At 34.8% G+C, this 23021-nt stretch overlaps 1 protein-coding gene across 7 annotated transcripts in view; it reads left to right on the top strand.

Moving 5' to 3' along the window:
• Positions 1-13195, top strand: part of LOC106457720 (trithorax group protein osa-like) — a 127834-nt gene extending 114639 nt beyond the window's left edge. For all 7 annotated transcript variants that reach the window (XM_022383730.1, XM_022383732.1, XM_022383731.1 and 4 more), the window contains 4 exons: positions 5187-5382; positions 5741-5806; positions 6554-6771; positions 9917-13195. In XM_022383730.1, coding sequence (XP_022239438.1) covers positions 5187-5382; positions 5741-5806; positions 6554-6771; positions 9917-12079 — 2643 coding nt within the window. In that variant the 3' untranslated portion in view covers positions 12080-13195. The remainder of the gene's footprint in view (positions 1-5186; positions 5383-5740; positions 5807-6553; positions 6772-9916) is intronic.
• The last annotated feature ends 9826 nt before the right edge of the window (positions 13196-23021 follow it).

Below are 23021 nucleotides of genomic sequence, written 5' to 3'. Positions count from 1 at the left end.
GTGTTCTCAGATGATCTAGTGTTGGAATGGCACAGGACCAGCCAACATAAGCTCTCACTCAGTTTGGAGGGCAGATGTTACTTTCCTGTTCTGCTTCACTGGGCTTGAGGTGAAGATGGTAAGTATCCTCCTCCTATCACAGACAGGATGTAACCTTAAGGCATCACCTGACCTACCACTGAAAAACACTGCTGGTGCTATTCTTTAACAATGTGCAGCATTACAGCCATAATTTCCCATGGGCAGACCAAGTTGTTTTAAGAGAATGACAAAAAACAAAGTCAGCTAGAATGAAAGCAACTTAATGGTTTTCTTGATCTTATGATATACGTGAAAACTGCACATACCTGAGTAAGAGCCAAATGCGTGGTATGCTTATATACCTCTAGTTTACTTCCTTCTTGACTTCAGATTTGTCTTCAAATTGAGAATTTTAACTTTAACATCAATAAAATTATAGACATGCATTATTGTAGAGATGCTGGTCTGTAGCAGTTTCTCTGAGGCTACGATGGTCACTTCATCTAGCAAAGGTTTGAGTTTGTGGATGGATCTGTGATTAACTGGGATAACCCAGTTTCAGGAGTCTTCAAAGCCCAGTTATCTTACATCTGATCTGTTAGCTATCAATGTATATTCATCCATTGGCTCTACCAGCTTAAAAGCTAAGCTGGTTACAGGATTCTTTGGGTAGGTACCATAATCCAGCTTCTTCCAAATAGGAAATCCTAAGCATACTAGTAATCATCAAACTTTCTTCTATGATGCAGATTGAGCAGGATCTAAGCACTTAGGAATGAATGTAAAATAACCCTGGCTACTTGAAGACAAATATAGCCAGAAAAAAAATAACAAAATTCTGATACAGTACATTACCTCTTCATTACTGCTCTCTATATACAAAATATTTTTCGTATGCCACAAACCTTCAACTCCCACATACCTCATGATCAGTGTGGTTCAACTGCGATTCACATGTAAATCATCATGCGACAACCCTCCACCAGTAGGAGTGCGACACACCCTCCTGATGCATGGGACTCCCTATATTTGATTCTACCAAACTACCACTTCTCATGACGCAGTGATTGAGGGCAGACATTTTTCATTTGTGCTCTTTTCTCATGTTCATTTCCTTTTTTTTTTTTTATGCGAAGCAGTGATTTACTTGACATTTACTTTGTCTGTAGTAGTTTGTCACAGCAACTTACCTTGTTTATGCAACTTCTGATATTATTACCACTACTTTGAATGCCATTACCAGCTTCAGGTCTGCAGGTTTGACTGAGGATTTTTTGACTTTCAATAGTTGGGAGGTTGATTATTATATCAAGCATCCATTTTCTCTCAATAATGTTTGGGTTCCTCCTGCATTTTCCATACCTGTTCATAAGAAGGAGGATTTTGACAGTTTTTCTTTTTTTCCTTCCTTCTTATCTGTGCTGTGCCTTCCCATGCATCTTCCATGAAATCTACTAGGCCTAACTCTGCCTTTTTAGATATGCTTTTTCAGGTGTGTTCTGTTTTCATATGATACTGTCTCTTTTTTTAACTTGGCACCCATCATTAGAGTCCCCTGTTTTTCTTCCTTCCTTTGACATTAGGGTTCATGCTGAGCATTTTGTTTCTCAGTTGAATGTTGGTGTTATCATGCCTCGTCCTCCATGGGCTTTTGATCTTTGTACTTTGGCTTATCAGAAGTTACTCAACTTTTTCGGCTTCCAACAGTTGGTCACTTTTGCTCATGTGGTGGACTGACCCTAACAATTCTATCTATTTCTCCTACTTCCCTTTTCCCACCTTCGTCTTACTTTTACAGCTTATCCAACATACATCTCCTTTCTGAGGCACTCCACTGCCCCCCCCCCCCGAGGGTTTTTCGGAGGATATACTTTCCCTCCTTACTCTTCATTGGCATTATTGTCTTTTTTGGCCCTATCCCATCACACATGATTTTGTTATTGTTGTAATGTTATTGGACTTTGTTTTTTCACAGGTTTATCTACCTTCCCATTACCTTTGTGACTTACAAATAGCTCCTTTACTCCATATGTTTGTTTTTGGAGATTTTCCAGAGTCTTTAGATACATGTGTGGAGTCTGTGATCAGGCACCTTCCCTTTTTCCTAGAGTCTCTTCTCCATTGTCCAATGGAGAAAACTATTCAGCAGGCATGTGGCTTCCATCTCATATATTCATCTCCCACTATCTTCATTGGGTAGCTGTTTCTTCCTCGTCGGGGTACCACCTTCCGACTGTTGCCATTCTTCAAACTTCAGAGCAGCCATGTCTGGGTAAATTATCAATTCTGTATATATTTTTCCCTACAGTGGCATGTCCCATTTAGGAATCGGATCCCACTCAGGGAAGAGCATGAACAGTGTTCGGACATTAATAGCTCTCACTCCTGAGTCAGTGTCTAGAGCAAGATGATAATCATGAGCACTTGTAGCATCAACAAAAGTCCAATTTCCAAGAGAGGAATTCTTCTCTACCCAACAACTCTCTGAAATGTCCATTTCCTTTTCAGCAACCAACTCTTGGTTGTATGTCCTTTGAATTGTGAAAAATGTCACTTCCATTACAACAAAGTCTTTTTAGATTTAAATAGAAGATATTTATAACAGAATAGTTCTGGAACTGACTGAGTTTGTGAGAATGAAATAAAGATTGGACACAGTGTAAATACAATGAACAATCTTTATTTAGTGACACCCACACAGCTTATTTCCTTTTACTGGAACATAAGCTATTTTCTCTCTAAACAGTATTGATAGCAATTGTATGCTAGATCAACTAATTATAATGTTATTTACTTAACTCGGTTAAATCAGGCTCACCCACAGCTACTAATGATGTCAAAGTTACTGGTTGTTCCCATCAAAACATGATGAAGGTTGTAACCTCAAAAAAACACCTGACCTATCATTGAAGGACATTACTTTCTACATTCATGCATGGACCACATGCTATATTAAAATAGCACATTTCAGAATAATTGACAAATTCCGAAAAATATTACATTAAGATAAGAAGGTAGAATATGCATGATATATGTACATACCACATTATGTCTGTTTGGCTATTTAAAATTTGTATTTATTTTTAAATGAAATTACATCAAATTCATACATCTTGGGAATATTATCCATCTCAAAGTGGAAATAAATGTCCAAAATAGAAAGCTGTATGTACAATTATCAAGCATGTTAACTAATTCCAATAAGTTGAAACTCCAAGTAACTCAGTTTAAGACTTGTTTTCTTTTTCCTAAATTAAGTAACTAAGTTGATAGATCAACATTATTAATTAATCTTCTGTTTCAGTCATTGATTTATCCAAGATGTTGGGCATGGTTTAGTATTCTTGACTGTGCGTCTAAAGGTCCATAGTTTGTATATCATTATCGAAAACAAACAATTTCTCTTCAGCACTTTGGGGCTGTGGGTGCATAATAAGATGACGGTCAAATTCCACCATTTCTTTAGAAGCTCAATAGCTAGTGGTGGGTGTAGTTGACTAGCTACCCTCTTTTTAATCTTTCAGTTCAAAATTAGCCATGGCTACCACAGTTAGCAGCTGTGTTGCTTCATGTGAATATTCAAAATGAAACAAACCGTTATCCAGTGGGGAAATAATTATAGCTCTGTTTTGATAAGATATTGTTTATTATTCTAACTATTAACTTATCTTTGTGTGTGTGTGTGTGATTTTTTTTCCTTTTTTAATGAATTTAAATATTTTTATGGTATTACAAAATCATATGTTAAAAGTTAAGTTTTTATGCAAATATTTTTTTTGTGTGTTTTCAGTAGGTTTTTTTTTAAAGAAAATATTGGTCACAAATATAGAACACCGATTTATTCTTAGCTTCTTAAACTTTACATGCAGCTGTATTTGCTGTTTTTTATTTAGCTTTTTTTGTAAAGTGAGAGAATTTTCTATGAAGTTTTGCAAATGTAAATAAAGAAAAGCTTAATAAATCTGATAAAAGTACTTGAAAAGAATTCCAGTATAATTGATAAACTGGCTTACCTTGCTTCACCTCATACGTTTAATTGTCTGTATTATATTTTATCCAAGAGAAATATCCTAAAGTCACATGCAAATAATTGCTTTTATAAAACAAAAATTCAGTTCACAAAAAGTTTCTTCTTTGAAAGAAACTAACAGATTTGCATTTACTTCAAAAGATTGTGTTATTCATCCTTAACTTGAGACTTTTACTAATTACTGGTAATGCAGAGTCAGTCTTATAGAGTTGTTTAAGGTCCAGTGGAGCAGATACTGAAGTATTGTCATTAAAAAAAAAGTTTTTTGTCTTTTTTTACCTCATACTGTGAGTAACTAATCAAGTTAATGATTAAGTAGTATAAAGAAGACATTATGTTGTGAAATTAAGAGATAACTTAAATGGCAGGATTTTATTGAGAAAAGAAACTTTATTTTATTTCTTTGATATAATAGTCTATAAATTTTTAAAAATTATACATTATCAGACAGTTTTTCTGTGCAGTTTGAAGACATTTTGAATGTCTGAGTTTTATTTAGTTTTTCATTTCATGAAAGTATATATAATGTGCATGTCTTTTATGATCTGGCACACATGTTGAATGAAACTCCTTATTTATGACCCTCATTTTGTAGGGAAAGGCTAAAAACAATGTTGTTTAAATTTGCTTCAAAATCATCAGAATACACCAGTCATAAAATAAATGTCTTAAGAAATATGATGATGATATTTAAACATTTTTTTATGCTTTTAATAGATTTTCTGCAGTTTTTTTTGTTCTGTTTTTGGTATTTGAAGTTCACTTCAAATATGATTAAGACATGAAATATGCTATTTCATCTAAACTTTCTTTGCTACATAAATTCTGTTGATCAATTGTTTCAGTTACTTTGATTATGCACTATTTTTACTTTAAAATTTTGAATTGATTATGAAACTTGAAGTAATATCCAAGTGGTTTGTCTGAGAAATTTCAGCAATAACTGTACTTTGTGAATTGTATTCCATACTGTTTTCTCTGAACTGTATATTTAAAAATGTCACATTATAAGTTATAGAGAAATAATTTTTTCATTGCATTATTTTTGTGGTAAGTAAGAAAATGTTTAAATAATAGTTCTGGAATCTGGGGGAAAAAAATATTAAGACATGATCTTTCACAAAATTACCAACAGAACCCACAGAACATGTACATCCAAGGTGTAACCTCACCTAATAAGATGAGCCCCACTAGTGGACCCCCACGTGATGTATACCAGCAAGACACATATGGAAAACGAACACCAGAATTTATGAGGCCACCTCCAAGTCAACCTGACCAGTACCACATAGAAAGCTATGGACATGATCAGACACAGGGATCCTATGGAGGTACGAAGGACAACAGCTTCAGTTATTATTGTACTTTGTAAATATAACATAGTTATAATAATGGCTGGAGACGGCTTGAGACGGTCTCCAGCCATTATTAGTCTCAAAGTGGGTTCCTCGTCATAGAATAACATAGTTATATTCATAATTTAACCTTACACCTTCATGAAATTCATCGGGCAACTAAACTGATATTAGATAGAAGAATATGTAAACATGTTGAAAACAATATTAACTGGCCTGAATTATAATCAAGTTTATCTGACAAGGCTTTCTGTCTGCAGGAGTGGATCAACAAGAATTCTCCAAGTTCCTGAAGTTTATGTCCAATATATATTCTGTCATTTTCCTTTTATAGATCGAAATCATTTCTACAGAGGATCACAAACGATGATACCACCTAACACAGGAATGCCTTCACATGGTTAGACTTTTTATATTTTTCTGTATCTCAGTTGCATTATATTTTTTTACAGAGATCATTTATTTGTAATGCAGACAAGGTACTCATTCTCATTTAGGTATTCTCTCCTACACATCCCAAACTTTTATTTTTTGTATGATTATATTTAATTGTCATTGTTTGCACGTGATATGTCTCATTTATTTGGCTGTTGATTGGTAAATTAAAATAGTGATGAGATTATGGTGAGGTCATCATGTTTGACGTGTATTTCAGCATCATACCCTTTTTTTTATCATACTTGTCTTGAATAGTTTGCATATAATTCCATGACCTAATTGAATAAGAAAGTTAGAATAAAAATAAAATGAAGTTCCATCTTGTTTCATAGTTACAGCAATTTATATATTTTTTAATGAATAAGCATAACTTAAACACGACCTCCAGTGGCACAGTTGTATGTTTGGGGACTTATACTGCTAGAAAACAAGGTTTTGATAACCGTGGTGGGCACACCACAGATAGCCCTTTGTGTAGCTTTGTGCTTAATAACAAACAACAATAACTTAAACACATTTTAGTCACCTGTTAATTATCAATTACATAGTAAAGTTGAATTTGGTATTCTCTCCAACACATCCCAAGCTTTTATTTTTTGTATGATTATATTTAATTGTCATTGTTTGGCACGTGATATGTCTCACAACAACTGTGACATAATTTTTTGTTCCTTGACTAAGTTTATTTTAGATTTTATTATTTATCTAGGTTGGCCAAGAGATAGCCACTATCGTCACTACCCTTCTCAAGCACAATACCCACCTGCCCGCCGAGATGCATGGGATGGACCACGACTAATAGATGGATCCCCATCAGGTGCGACTCATTGGGGTATGTCTCCTTACCCTTCAGGTAGTGGAGTGAGTATGGTCAATAAATTGCAATATGGGCAAGACCGGATGTCCTATCAAATCAAAAAGATGCCTGTAAGTCCTGTTCTTAGACAATTATTATTTTAATTAAAAATTTATTTTACTATTGCCGTAAGTTAAAATTGTTATTTAAAATGATTTCTAAATTATCCCTTGAATTAATGGCTTATATTACAACAATTCTATATTATCATCAAAACATAAAGTATTCTACATTATCATTATAAACAGGAAATGAGAAATGAATGTTAATGGATCCACAAATACTGGCAAAAACATTCGTGATAACTGTGATAAAATTACTACACTTACAGTAAACAATAGATACTTGAATTTGGAATAGAAACCTACTAACCAAGAGCAAGGAGAGAGAGAGAGAGAGAGAGATAAAACTTTCGTACATGCTAGGGTGCCTATGTCTAAGATAATGGATCCACTCTTTAAGTAGTAATATATAATTTTAACCTCAAAGGGCCTTGAATTCATTGATATAATCAATGGATCTCAAACGTCTAAACTGTTAACAAAAAAAACGAGCATATTTTCAGGTGAGTAGTTCCTACTAAGTGTCAGAAAGTCCTGTGATGTTTAGATCGTAAAGTCAACTTCATTTCAGAAGAATAAAGGTGTGAGATAAGTAACATCTCTAAATGGGTTTGAAGAAGATATTAATGTTGTGAGAATAAGGCAAGATTTCAGAAGTAGCTGAAATTTCAACAAAGTCAATCCAGATTCTTGTAAGAATCTGAACCTTGTAAATACTATTAGTCTGTAAAGAGTCATTCAGAATTTTTGCCATATTCACAAGTGTACATGCTTTTTCACGACTTCTTACTCTCCTCTTAAAGTGTACATATAAAATGATGAGTTTTTTAAAGAGATGTTAACAAACATTATTTGTTGTAAATATCTCTCTCTGGTCTATTGCACTTGAATTGAAGAGGGTATGATCCTTTTTCCTACCCCCACCTGGGTTTTGGATTACAGTTGACTTGCTGCTGGTATGATGCTCTTTCCTACCCCTACATGGTTGTCACTTCACTGTGGCTGGGTTTTGTATAGTAGTTGACTCACTGATGGTATGATCCTCATCTTACCCCCACGTGGATGTCTGTTCCCGATGGCTGGGTTTTGGATGCAGTTGAATTGCCGTGTACGGTCCGCCGCGACCTAACCACATCCTTTTTACTCTCACCCACATTACTGTCATCAAAGGGATTGAGATTCTGATATCAGGTGGTTCGGATCCCTATTCAAACATTGTTCTCTCCCCTTTGGATGTGTTCCTCCCAGTTTCCTTCCATATTTCCAACACCTTTTTCCACGCTGTGTGTAGATGTTCTTGGGATGCTTTCAAAGGATGCTTCTTTCTTTCCCTTGCACAGGCTCCTCCACTTATTCATTGTGGGATTTTAGCTATATCTGTGAGTGGAGGTAATGTATCATATCGGAAGTTATAATTTTCCTATGCTGAAAATGTATTTCCAATAAGCTCTTACCTCTAGCATTTCTAGTGGAAGTGTTAGTTGAGCTATGATTTTATTGCTTATTTGCTTCATATACGTATACCTCCTACTGAGAGGCTTGACAACTGAGGTTTGAAAGTAGACATTCCCTCCAGCTAAAAAGTTTTTAAAGGAAAGGTTATGACTTTTAAACAGTGTAAACAACATGCCAAACATTTGTTCCTTTACAAATCCTGAATTACTTGTCCAGTATCACCACACTTGAAGGTTAAATAAGATGTTTTTAGAAATAGTTCTAAACTAAATAGAAATGATCTAGGAAATTGTTTATGTGGTTTCTGTTGACATTTTATGCTAATTTTCATTTGAAAACTAAAGAAGTATTTTTGTATAACAATCATTCAGGTAAGTATATTGAGGGCCTATTGCACTGGAACACCTTTTATAGTAGTGATGCTGATAGACATTTAAAAAAGCTGTAAACCTTCTATATGATGGAAGCTATGTATTCACGTATTACTCTTATATTAAAATATGTTAATAAAACCAGCAGATATGTATAAACCCTGTATTTCAATTCAGGGGATAATGCCACACCTCAGTTCCCATGCCCTTGTAAAGGGTGAATGAATACCCAATCCTAAGGAGAAGCATAATGACCTTGTTCATAAGTTATTATCAGTCATGCAGATTTATGTACTTTTTTACTGAGTTAAGTAAGTGCTTCAGTAAGTAAAAAAAACAAAAAATAAAATATACTGAAATATTTTAATGAGTATAAAGGAATTTGAAAATGACTGGATATATATAAAGTGGAACTTTCTGATCAATAATGGAAAATAATTCCTGTTTGATGTATTTCTCATAGTTTTTTACATTGTGTAGGCCAGTGATTGAATGTAAATTTTTATATAGTGCTATAACATTAAAAAACAGACAAGTTATAGTTGCTATGATAAAAAAAATTGGATAAAAGTTTTTTTATGTTTTAGACTAATTACATAAAAATTAGGTGGCATAAAACCAAAGAGTATTTATATATTTTTATTAACCCTAAGGTCAGGAGCCTATCATGCAAAATATCTGGTGAACAATGAAAATAATTAAAATTACCCTTGAACAATACTTTAGTATTACAGCTTTTTTTTAAAACAATACAACATTTGTGCACATCAGTTTACCTCTCAGAAAAATTATTTGAAAATGAGTTTTTCTCTCATTTATGTTGAGATTTTAGTGAAACTCCATTGCATACTAATCTACTAAAAGAAGAACTATTTTCATTGCTAAACTAGTCAATAGACATTGGTGAGAATGTTTGAATGTCATGTTTACCCTATTTCTCTATGTTGAAATACTTTTATTTGCAAGGTATCAGCCCTCTTACTGGAACCTTCACAAAAGCTCACAAATAGAAATATTTTAACAGTAGAGAAAAGTCCGTGTATAATTCTAAATAATAATGCTGGGATATTTGTCTCAATAGCTGAATAAATACAAATGAAAATGTTTAAAAAATAGAAGTGTTTACAGAAATGGATCAATTCATCATTATTTTTTTTCGTGATTAAAGCTCAAAATGTTTCCTGTATATTCTGTTGTTTAACTTATTAGTGGAGTTGCTTCATATATAGCAAGCCAGTGATATTTTACATATTGATGTAGTTGTTGGTTTTTGTTACATTTAAATATTCATTTAAAAGCAATAATTAAATGATGGTATTTTCTTTCAGCCTTACTCTGCAACAGCCCAGGCTTCTCATTATCCTACTCTGAAGAAAGAGATCATCTTTCCAATTAACACTGTGGAAGGAGTAGTGCCTGTACTAACTAAAAGACGAAGACTAACACCCAAAGATGTGAGTCCTGTTGATCCATGGAGAATCATGATGTCACTAAAGTCTGGATTATTAGGTGAAAGCACCTGGGCCCTGGACACTCTCTCTGTTCTACTCTATGATGACAATTCACTATTGTATTTTGGTTTAAGTCATTTGCCTGGTCTCTTGGAAGTACTTCTGGAACACTACAGACGCTGTCTAAACCTCATATTTGGTCTAGGTGATGAGTTAGAAATGGTATATGATGTTCATAATTATGGTAGCTCAGATACTGAGGTACAGTACCCTGTCTTTGAACATGACAGTGATTGTTCTAAAGTTCAAGACTGTTCAGAAAACAGTTCCACCAGCATTAAAGACAAAATGCTTATACTAAAGAGTGAAAATTATACAAAGAAGACAAGATGGGGAAGAACAGTAGGAAGTAAACAAGCAAATGCACTTTTTGTCATGGACTCAGAAAAGACATGGGATTTCCATGAAGGTTTTGACAGTGGTACTGATCATTGGAAGTGTGGTGGTGGAAATACTACCTCACATATCCAGACCCATTTTGAAAATTTGGAAAGTTTTGTAAAGTTTGTTCAAACAGAAGACAAAAGCATTATCACCTCAAAGAAAAATAGAGAGCAATTAAACGATGAAGTTATTTGTGATCTGCAGGATATAGACAATAAAGATAATATAGTTTTGAACTGTCAAAAAGAACATGTGATAAAAGACAGTTTAAATGTAGATGTGCTTCAGAATCAACTTAACATGAAAAGTAAAGACACTACACAGAATTTTAATCCGGAACATATGGAAAATATAATTTCAAGTTACAGTTGTGAAAAACAAGATAAGGAAATGAAAATTGAACAGAAAATGAAAAATTGTAAAGATCAATCCAATGCAAATGTAAATGATGACAGTAATAAAACAGAAAAGCAGACCATCAGAATACGTCCTTCTTTGTCACCTCGAAAAAGGCATTCAGATGATTGTGACTTAGAAAAAGAAACATATAACCGTGATAAACCATCACTATTTGTGTTAAGTGATGGACAAGAAACTTTGTCTCGTCGATGTTTGTGCCTGTCAAATCTTATCAGAAACCTTTCATTTGTGCCAGGAAACGATTTAGAAATGTCCAAACATGCAGGACTTCTTGTAGTTCTTGGAAAGCTCATATTACTACACCATACACATTTACCACATAAGCCATCTCAGCAACATTATAATCATGAAAATGATAAGGACAATTCTGTCACTGATGATTCATGCAGTAGTTTGAATGGTGATCAAGAATGGTGGTGGGACATGCTTCATCTACTTCGAGAAAACACACTTGTCACCCTAGCTAACATAGCTGGTCAGTTGAACCTTGCCCCTTTTCCAGAAGAAGTGAGCCTTCCAATCCTGAATGGTTTGCTTCACTGGGCAGTGTGTCCATCTTCTTATGCCCAGGACCCCCTTCCAACTCAACCAATATACTCCGTCCTGTCCCCTCAACGTTTGTCCCTTGAGGCCCTGTGTAAGATTTCCGTTCGTATCAATAATGTGGACTTACTTCTGGCTACTCCTCCTTGGAGTCGGCTGGAAAAGTTTTTTTCATTTCTTGCCCAGTCTCTCAGTCCTAACAAAGAACATGTGTTACGAGAGTTTTCAGTGGTGCTTCTATCAAGCTTTGCTCAGGCTGATAGCAGTATTGCTAGAGCTATTGCTCTTCAAGATTTCTGTATCTCCAATTTGTTTACATTTGTGGAACAAGCAGAACAGAGTGCTCTTCAGGTTGCCAACAGGCAAGGCATCAATGCCTTGCGTGAAAACCCAGAACTAATGGGAACGACATTAGAGAAGGTACGTCGTGCTGCCTCTACATTACGGTGCCTATCTCGTGTGCCAGAGAACAAGGGTCTGTTTAAGCAGCATCAACAGCGACTCTTAAACTTAGTAATGTCTCAGATATTGGATCAGGGAGTTGCATCAATTATTGCAGATGTGTTGTATGAGTGCTCTCAGGATTCCCAAACATCTAATGATGTTAACTCTTTAGGATTTACTGTTTCTTAGTAAAACTTTTTAGAAATAATTGTTTTAAAATTTCACGATGTGACTTTTTTCAGCTCCCTCCCTACCTGGCCTTGTCACTTTTAGGTGCAATGTTTCTAAGGTATGGGGCCGAAAACCTTCTTCATACAAAATGTATAGTTGAGATGTTTAACTTGGCCCCCTTTAGGTAACAAATTTTTGACAGACTGAAATGGAGGGAACAGAAAGGCTCAAAACTTCATCCTGTAGCCAAAAGAGGCAGAAGATGTGCATGAGATGCTTGTATTTATTGCTAGATATTTTTTAATTTTGCACTAGTTCTTGTGTGTATACATTAATTTAGAAGATGCTGTAATACTATATATAGTGTTATTCAAGGTCTTAGCACCAAAAATAGATATTAAATCATGTCAAGACACACTGTTGAGATTATTCTTCAGTGACAATTTATTACCTCTTTTCAAAAAGTGTCACAAAAAGTAAAACTCTTTGATCTCGAACAACTTTCAGTAACAGAAACAATAGAGTATGTGCATCCTACATTATGGACAATAACTGTTGTTCTGATTATTTTAAAAGTACTACATATTTATCTGCTCTATGGAGGATAAAAATGTTACAACTTTATTTCTTAGATTTAAAAGTATATTGATATTTTGTTCAGTGATTGAGGGGTAGAAAAAACAGAGTGACAATGAATGATTCAATTATTTGGAATATGATGTACAATATAAAGTTACACATTTGCAGCTCATAATGGACGATTTAATAACTGGGACTGTGGGAAGGAAATATGAAACTACATTAAACAAAAGCCTGCTCATAATTACTCTGTACATGTATAGAGATGTTAGTATGTATGTGCGTATATATATATATATATGTGTGTGTGTGTGTGGTTAAAAAATAGGGAGTTGGCTTTGGTGGACTTGAAGTTACTTTGACCTCATTATGTTCATGGACTGTTCACCACCTTCAAGATCATTTCAAAGTGATTGCAATTTGTGCTTGGGGATTCCCGAGTCCAGCACATCCTTCTCCTTTTTAGTCCTTTGATATTGGTATGAACTCGTACAAATGCTTTATACTATGTATATGTTTGATGATAAATCACAAATAAATGTACAGTAAACATTCTCCACTCCATTTGTGTGCTTCCTTTTAAAACAAGTTGTGTTTTCAAAGTAAGAGCATGAAAGAAATAAAATGTTTACAAAAGACACAATAGTCCAACAATATGGAAAGTCATTTTTCTGATAAAATTAGAAAATGTGGTTTTTCATCATGATTTATGAAAAAAATGTATTTTATAGAATTCTGTTCAAAGTCTACTCTTATAAAATTTGTATTGACATAAACTGGTTGCTATCAAACATTCATAAAAATATGAACAAATTGGAAAGTAATTAACCAGTTTGCATGTCAGGGAGACATTTTTGATATGTTGATTCCCAAATAGAACTTGTTTGGTACTCTCTTTTGTAATTCTAAATAAAGATTTGAACTCCTTACAATATTTGGAATCTGAATTGCCCACCGGTGTGCCTTAATTTGCTCTAGTTTCCAGGCTGTGAGGAAGCAAACCCCTATCCAAAATCCCAAACAAATCTCTGTAGTGGCTGCATATGTTGCATAACAGAAGATCTGGTTCCTCAGCTGTATAAAGCTGTTGTTTTGGCTGTTTTAGCAAATTCTGTCGATAAAGATAGTCGAGGAAGGCTGCCCAGATATTGTTGCCTTTGTTTTGATGGTTTCTGCTTGGAATTGCAGACAAACACTCTCCTACTCAGATACAGGAGTTAGTCTGGTGTGTGAAAAGATGAGATAGTAGTTGTAGCTGAGTGACACCAATAGCAGTAATAATAGTAATAGCATGGTAGAGAGAGCAGTAGGAGCATCAGTAGCATGGCACAAGGGAATACAGACCAATCAAGTGGTTTTATGTATGTTTTAGACCAATCAAAATCTAATATTCATAAGCACTTTTTATTTCACTAAATATGCTACACAAGAATGAGTACTTCTACTATTCTGTGCAAGAGGAACATCGTTCATCCAACCACGTAAACTCTGCATCTTCATGGCCAAACTATTGAGAGGTGAGCTCATTTGGTAAAGTATAGTTTTTGAGGTTAACAGGCTCTTCATCAGAGTACATTATTTGTGGTTCTAACTTGAATACCATAAAGTGACCCCCCCCCCCCCCTATATACTGTCTAATTCCCAAACTTTTGTCTTATGTACTTACAGACTGGGTGTTAAATATACTAATTACCCCTGACTTTACACAAACTTTAGCAATTTAAATAATTATTAAAGAAATGTTCCACAAATGGAGAGGAAGCTCTTGAAAACTGTATTTTGTTATTGTTTATTGAACTTTTCACCTTTTTTTTTGTTGTTGTTGTTGTTGTAAAACAACATACATATACTGAAATGATATTAATAGAAGCTGTAAAACTGAGCAGAAGTTGAATAATTTTTAACCTTTCTATTTTTTCTGTTTTGTAAAAGTTAAAAAGACAAACACCAAGCAGATTTACTTACTGGCTGGTTGTCAATTGGATTTAATTCTAATGTGCATTTCATATTTTTAAGAAAATATATTAAATAATAACTGATATAGCTAAATTGCAAAGAAAATGTAAAAACTATGTTTTACCAAGTTAACTTGGCATCGTAAGGTGTGGGAACCCTAAATAACAAATGAAAAAAACTTTGTAGGTTTAAGATAGAATTTTATAAATAGAAGCATACTATAAATACTTTTTTAATGTGATTGAATATTTTTTAATATCGCATGTGTCAATATTTTTTAATATTGCATGTGTCGTGAGGCTGAAAAAAAAACCTGTTCCAGAGTTTTAAAACCAGAGACAATAACTGAAAGAATAAGAGTGGATGATATAAATTTTTTGGCGATAGAAACCTGTATAACATAAAGTATTCTCAGGTACACTCATAACTTTCAGGTAAGAATTGTAACCACAATAACAAAAAGAATGGTAAAAGATATATCATGCATCCAAACTAAATTTCTGAGCTGGCTGAGGTAAAGATGTTTGTTTGTTTGTTTTTTTTGAATTTCACGCAAAGCTACACGAGGGCTATCTGCACTAGCCTTCCCTAATTTAGCAGTGTAAGACTAGAGGGAAGGCAGCTAGTCATCATCACCCACTGCTACCTCTTGGGCTACTCTTTTACCAACGAATAGTGGGATTGACCGTCACATTGTAATGCCCCCAGGGCTGAAAAAGCGAGCATGTTTGGTGTGACAGGGATTCGAACCCGCGACCCTCAGATTGCGAGTCGAGCACCTTAACCACCTGGCCATGCCGGGCCCCTGAGGTAAAGAAGAGATACTGAAAAGAATATCTGGCAAAATGAATAATAAAGCTTTATGCGTAGATAACTATAAAACCTAATGCAGGTGATGTATGCACTAAGATGCAAGATAGTATATCTTTTTATCAGAAAGTCGCAAGAAGTTCTGCTTAGATTCTGATTTAGGCTAAGAGAACTAAAAATTGTATAATTGAATACATAGAGTTAACTTTTCCAGAATGCATGTGCCACCCATGTCACTTCATCATCCCATAAACAAATAATAGGGAGGACATATCCTTCAGGTATTTCTACACGTGTACATAATAGATGTTATTAGAGAAAACAAACACTTCCCATGAATGAGCTAAGAAATACACAGGGAGAATAACCTTGGGAAGAGTGTATCTAGCACACATAGTAAGAATTTTGCAGCCCAGATTTCATTTCTGTATACTTGAAACTGCACCACACATGAATGTTAATTTTCATTTAATTTAGGATATGTTTGTCTTTCTAAACTAAAATTGAAAAACTTAGTGTTTGCTCATATCTCCTCCTTCCTTTTCCCTTCAGGCTGATTCTGTTTGTCCCTAACTTAACATTTTAAAACCAATGATATTATCAAAAAGAATAAATCACAACTGCAAATTAGTCATGCTTTTGTAGTACCTTGCACTTGACAAAAATACTACACATATACAAAACAGACAAGCACGGTCCTTCAACACAAGTAATTTGATAATTGAACTACAGCAATAAACCCTGTGACTTACACAAATCAATTAATATGATTACATCATAAGGGTTAATATAATTTAACAGAGGTGTTGATCTTGGTGTTGTGCAACAATAAAACATTAATTAAAATGGATGCTTTAACAACAATTAATTATAATTAAAAATTCATAAAGATACAGAAACACAGCAAAAACAGGAATATCCCTTAATATAAACATCAGTGTTTTAGAAATTTTTAATAAGACATGCCTTTTAACTTAGAGAATTGAAATAATTTGATTATCAAAATTATGTCATAAAATATCATTAACATTAGGAACATGTTTACATTACATATTTACAATAGAGGGTATTGATTGCAACAATGTAAATTACAAAACATGAAATATATATAAGAGTATAAAATTTGATATAAAAGTACTCTTTAACATTAATCAAATGCATCATATATATTACCTTTAAACACATGAAAATGGCCCAAGAAAGGAGCGAGCATGTAATAAAAACTATTTAAAAACAGCAATGTCAGTTTGTCTCATCACTTATATTTAACTTGTTTTGTAAGTAAATGATTACTATACAAATTGTTTCAACATTGTGTTTGATCTCTTTCTTCAACTAAGTCAGAGTAAAAAATTCAGTTAAATTCCACATAGCATTGTTTGCTATTCTCCCAGCTCTTATGGTCACTATTCTTAATCTTGCTTCTAAAGAAAACCAGTGCACCTGAGAATACCACAGAGTTAGATAGTAATGTTAAACTTTACTTTCCTGACTGTGGGGTGTGTAATTGTAAGCGAAAATGTCATTTCTCACAAGATGATGGTCATGAGCAAGGAACAATAGGAGTTCATCATTAAGGATAGAAGGTTGTCCAAGAGAACAGTAAAGTCTAGAAAAAATCAAATCTTGGACATAGGGTCTTTGGTTAAACTTCAAAAGTTCATGATTGTGATCTCAATACACTTACAAGCTCAGAATTTCTTAACTGAGTCTGTCCTTCAAGTTAGAAGCAATTTGTAACCGAGAGTCTGTACAGTGATGTATAGGCTGAGTTTTAGTGCAGTAGCCTCAACAAGACTCTCAGGCTGTCACCAATTAGGGCAGCCCAATCATAATCCTGATTATTGTCACCCATGGCCAACTGAAGATTAAGTTCTCCAGCCAGAATTGTCTTTGTGCTAGGAGAGACAACAAGCACAGAACAGTGAACGTATTGACTCATTGTATTGATGAGCTTCTCTATCTGGAAAAGCATGCTGCTACAACCATAAATGGTCATAGAGAAGCATGTGGCCTTACAGAGCCTGAAACCTTCTCCATCAGCATCTTGACGTGTCCCTAGCGCCGTGGGTGTCTCAGTCTGGTGTTGGCTAAGAAGTTGCTGGAGTTATGATAGTACCACAAGTACATGTCCTTGTGGATGAAATGAAGCAGTTTTCTCCATTGGTGTTCAAAGGTACAAACAAGGAAAACCTTAAATGTTTTAATCGTATTACTGCTTACATGGATAGACAGAAAAAGAGGTGACACCATGTCTGATGTTTTGGAATACAGTCGTGGCTCAGTTGCTCCTGTAATTTTGACCCAGTGGTGAACCAAGACATCTATCAAACCATGTTCAAGGCTTGAAAGAAAGATCCCAAGGAGATCATGGCCACTTGTGTAGAGATTTTGTATTAATTTCATGAAAGGTATATTACATTATTACATCTGTGGATCATAAGGATGTCTCCCTAAAATAAGTTTATAGAATGACTACCAAGCAAATTGAAGTGACACAAACTAATGTATGTAGTATCTGTGGTAACTATGTTCGGGGTAGTAATTTGAAACAATGGAAAAAGATAAAAAAGCCCACATCTATCAAACTACGTTCAAGGCTTAAAAGAAAGATCCCAAGGAGATCATGGCCACTTGTGTAGAGGATTTGTATTAATTTCGTGAAAGTTATATTACATCTGTGGATCATGAGGATGTCTCCCTAAAATAAGTTCATAGAATGACTACCAAGCAAATTGAAGTAACACCACCTAATGTATGTAGTATCTGTGGTGATTATGTTCGAGGTAGTAATTTCAAACAATGGAAAAAGATAAAAAGTGTCTTACTGATATGACCACATAATGGAAAGCTTGTTCTGTCAAGTGTTACGTAGCTACAGGCACATAATGGCACCATGACATGTTCATTATGGAATACTAGTCAATAGGTAGGGCTTCCCAGAACCTCTCATGATGGTAGGTTGCAACAAATGCTATTGATGCATGTCTCCAGACAGTATTCTTGACGTGAGGTTGGTTGTTTTTGTTTTGAATTTCACGTAAAGCTATATGAGGACTATCTGCACTAGCCATCCTTAATTTAGCAGTGTAAGACTAGAGATAAGGCAGCTAGTCACCGCCAACTCTTGGGCTACTCTTTTATCAATGAATAGTGGGATTGACCATCACATTATAATGCCCCCATGGTTGAAAGGGCGAGCATGTTTGGTGGGACGGGAATTTGAACCCGCAGATTGCGAGTCGAGTGCCCTAACTACTTGGCCATGTCAGGCCTTGACGTGAGGACTTAAGCATTTGGTTTATTAATGGGTTGATAGATCACTAATGAGTAAAATTCCCATTATCTCAAGTTTCTATGTTGATTTCAAATAGGCGATTCACATCAATACTTTTCTGCATCCATGAATAAAAAATTTATGGAAGTGCCCAGTGGCTCAGTACTTTAGATCTGGCTTCCAGATACTGACAGATCAAACTGGATGATGAAAGCAAGCCCAAAACTGCTTTTAGCACTCGATATGCGAAGCCATAGAAACTGGTGTGACTGATATGTCTATGTCTCTTTCCCTCATTTAAGCAAAATATATAATTTTTCTGAAAACCTTTTGTAAAATATAAAAATAGGTGTATACAAGTGTTTTCAAAGTACAGCATGTTAATGTAAAAATGACAGTGTACCACTGCTATTGAATAACATATTGCGTCTTTGTAACCTGTATGAGTTCTGTTTCATGCCATTTGCCTTGTGTAATGTCTTCAACATTTTTCAACAACTAAGGGAGGTTAGTGAAAAATACAGTAAATGGAACAAATTGTCTTAAGTTTTGATATTAGAGAAATTAGTTTCGACACATTTATGCCCCCTCTTCAATGTCCTTTTTCTATTCTCACCATCTTTGAGTCGGAAAACTTAACTGACTCAAGAAGACAAGGCCATCATTATGGAAATGTTTCAACAATATAGGTGCACATCAAAGCCATACTTTGTCTCACTTTAACATCTATTTTGAAGTGTGGCCTTTTTAACCATCTGTTGATGTCCAAATTGATATACACCAATAAATCCAGTTGATAACCATATGCTTCTGTAGGCTGTATAGCACATTTACACTGGGAGGTAAACAGTAAATCATTCTTACTGGGAGTTTTACTTGATGTGTCATAATGATATAGAACAGATGTCCATTCCAGTAAGTTTGGTTAGGATTAAAATAACTTAACAAGCAAACAGCCTGTTTAACCCATTCATCAAAATTATCAGACTGAGGATGATGTGAAATGTACAGTTTCCTCTCCCTTAACACAACTATGCAAGCAACGTCTCTTAAATCATATCATCCATTGTATGGATCTTTTTATTTTCAGTGTAGTATCAATTAATGGGTAAATTTTGATCCACTTGTTGAAGTTATCGATAATAATCAGCACATATTGGTTATTGCTATCAGTCTCCAGCAGAACACCAGCTAAATCCAGGACTAATTTCGGAATAGATAACTCACAACTTCATGCTTGAGTTTTCATTGGCGTTGCCAGGTTTTCTAGTGAACAACCAAAAAATATTAACATGTTTACATCAACTCTCAATGCTTCAACATGAATGCTGCCATAAAATTTACCTTAAACATGTGCTGTAATCCATAACACCTCATGAAGGATTGCTAGTTTTTACATGATGCAAAGTCCAAATTACCACTTGCCTCAGAGACTTCATAACTATTAGTTACGACAGGAGTACAGTACCACAATACGACGTTACACATCAGTGATAAAGCATCATTCTGCACTCGTAAGTGCTCATACAACTACCAAATACACTGTGCATCTTCAAAGCATTTGTCTATCTGCAAAAGTCGCACTTCACACAGTTGCATGGCTTGACACAATTTAGCTAGATCTTTGTCTGTCACTTGTTCTTCCCAGATATCCTGATTTATGATATACGAAACCAATCAAATAGTGAAAGTATTACTTCCTACCTGTTCCTTTTTTTTTCAGTACAGCTGCAACTGGATTCTATAGTTGCAAAACGTATAGGACTCGAACTGTAAGGTAAGCCATCTTCTTTACGGTACTGCTGTCCTGAACAATGCTCTGCAATGAATATACTTGTATTCCTGCCCTGCAACATAGTGAGTGAGTGAACATCCGGTGTTTGAATCTCGTAAATTATTTAAGTTATGCATGATTTACTTAGATATTGAATTTGTTACCACAGAAAGAGAGAGGCAGTGTGGTGTGCAAATATGACATCAATTACTTTCCTATATCTTATACTTACAAAATTTTAACTTTTTTTAAGGGTCTTAATTTGGCCACCCCACCCCAGTAGAAACCCGTGGTGAGCAGAGTACAGATAGCCCATTGTGTAGCTTTGTGCTTAATTACAAACAAACCAAAATTTAATTTGGAACTTACTAAATCTAACCTAGATCGTGTGTTAATTAAGCACTAGGTGTCACTTTCTGTAGCAGGATTTGGTCAAGGAGGTTATCTACCTAACCATATAATAATTGTATTCTATATTATAATGCATATATGGGACTACTTTATGACTGTCAAATTAAGCAGAGTTAAAACACATTCAAGAATGTATACCTATTTACAAATACTGATCTGGCAGCAAGTGGGGGGTTGTGTAACGTGTCTTTCCCAGATGTGATAGTCAGTAGTTAGGTTATATTTTTTTAGGTCGGATCTGTCTCGCCGTTACACATGTCGATCGTGCTAACTTCTGGCAACAGTCAATTGTCAAAGAGATGAGCCATGTCACGTACATATGAGTTCTTATACCACTGTCTGATTGTCATGATTACTAAATCTTCTAACCTTGAAGGTTTTAGTCTGTACACAACGTTTACCTGCTTTCTTATACCAGTTAACATAGTCTAAATAAATAAATAATATTACGTTCGGTTTCACAAAAATTAATCTAGAATTGTATTTGTGTAGTACACCCACAAATTGTGTTAAAACACTACAACTAAATGTAGTTAACACAAAGTGAATTACGACTACCTTGTTCAGAAACAATATGGAGGGAAAAAAAAACATTTTATATCTGCCAAATTTCAGAAATTGTTTGATCATAAAAATCAAACATTTCTATTTAGAAATCAAATATACTCGAAATCAATAAGAACACTGTGTTTTCCTTTTTTTCATATAAACGAGTGATCATACCGTAATTTCACTGTATAAAGACAGTCACGTGATCTACCAAAATTTCAGTTACCAAAACTGAAATATATTCATTCACTAAATCATTGTAAACAATGTATTCATCACGTTTATTACCTGGTGTGGTGTAGATTTTATAGCAACTAATGACGCGCTATGAAGATTCCAGTTCAGAACCAAACTGTATATATTCTTGAGCTGCATTAAGAAACCAGAGAACATGTGTAGTCTGAACAACTGTTTCTCAATCTTTTTTTTTGCTCGTGGCTTCCTTTTGAATTTGATTTATCTCTGTGGCACTACCATTTGTAGACGTTGTTACTTAGGGAAAAATGTTACTTTATTTTCACACTGTTTATTTATAATATTTTTTTTACAATATTGTATTACGATAATGTGTTGTTCTTAAATATTTTGTTTATAACATACTGTTTACTTATACAAGTAAAAAATATTCTATTAATCATTGACATTTTATTCACTGTGATCCTTGGGCCTGACGGACACTTGAAAGCTTTGAATGTCCGGTTGCAGTGTGGTCAGTGATAAGCGAAGATCATCTCTCTTCACAACATCAAGGCGGTTGCGTATTTTTGATAGCAAGTAAGTCACTCGACTAAAACCAGATTCAACCAGATAAGATGTGGGAAAAGCGAAAAAATACAACTTTGCCTTCTCCCAGAGCTGTGGAAACTTATTAGCTATTTCACTACTTATCCAGAAATAATGTTTGTCACGTTTGAATCTAGTTTGTGCTGTTATATCACTCTGAAGTTCGATGAGACATTCTTGTAATGTGATGTCAACATCAACCGCATTCATGCCAAATGGATCCACCACTGAATCAGGAATTTTGATTGTTACTCGAGTACCAGTTGCGTCTGGTAATTTGACTTCTGAGCTGTGGGGGAGAAGGGAACCTTTGATTCAATTTTTAATTTGAAACATTTTATTCGAGCATTGAAGTTTCGGTGGCCCACTCAGAATTTGCTATAGCCCTTAATTTTCCGTCATTCACATGTGACCCCTTAGAAACATGACGTGGCTCCCTGAGGGCCATATGGCCCATAATTAGAACCACTGGTCTAAGCTAACTAATGCAATTTTCCACCAAACGTATCAAATCTCAACAAACAAACGTAATTAACAGAATTATTAGCTTGAAAGGCTGTACTCTCTTATGTATCATATTCGTGTACATAATTAAATATTCAAAACTAGTTTAAGTATGAAACGGAAAGCACACCGGTGCTGTTGCACTAACGAGTTCATCATCACATATAAATAATTAAACGCATAATGGCCAGGTGTGTAGGAAGCTAGACTCACAATCTGCGGGTCGCGGGTTCAAATCCCCGTCCCACCAAACATGCTCGCCCTTTAAGCCGCGGGGGCGTTATAATATAACGGTCAATCCCACTATTCGTTGGTAA

Source organism: Limulus polyphemus, unplaced genomic scaffold (genome assembly GCF_000517525.1).
Source record: "Limulus polyphemus unplaced genomic scaffold, Limulus_polyphemus-2.1.2 Scaffold365, whole genome shotgun sequence".
In the NCBI taxonomy this organism is placed as follows: Eukaryota; Metazoa; Arthropoda; class Merostomata; order Xiphosura; family Limulidae; genus Limulus; species Limulus polyphemus.
Note: the sequence above shows the minus strand (reverse complement) of the source record. Positions and strands in the feature narration are given on the sequence as shown.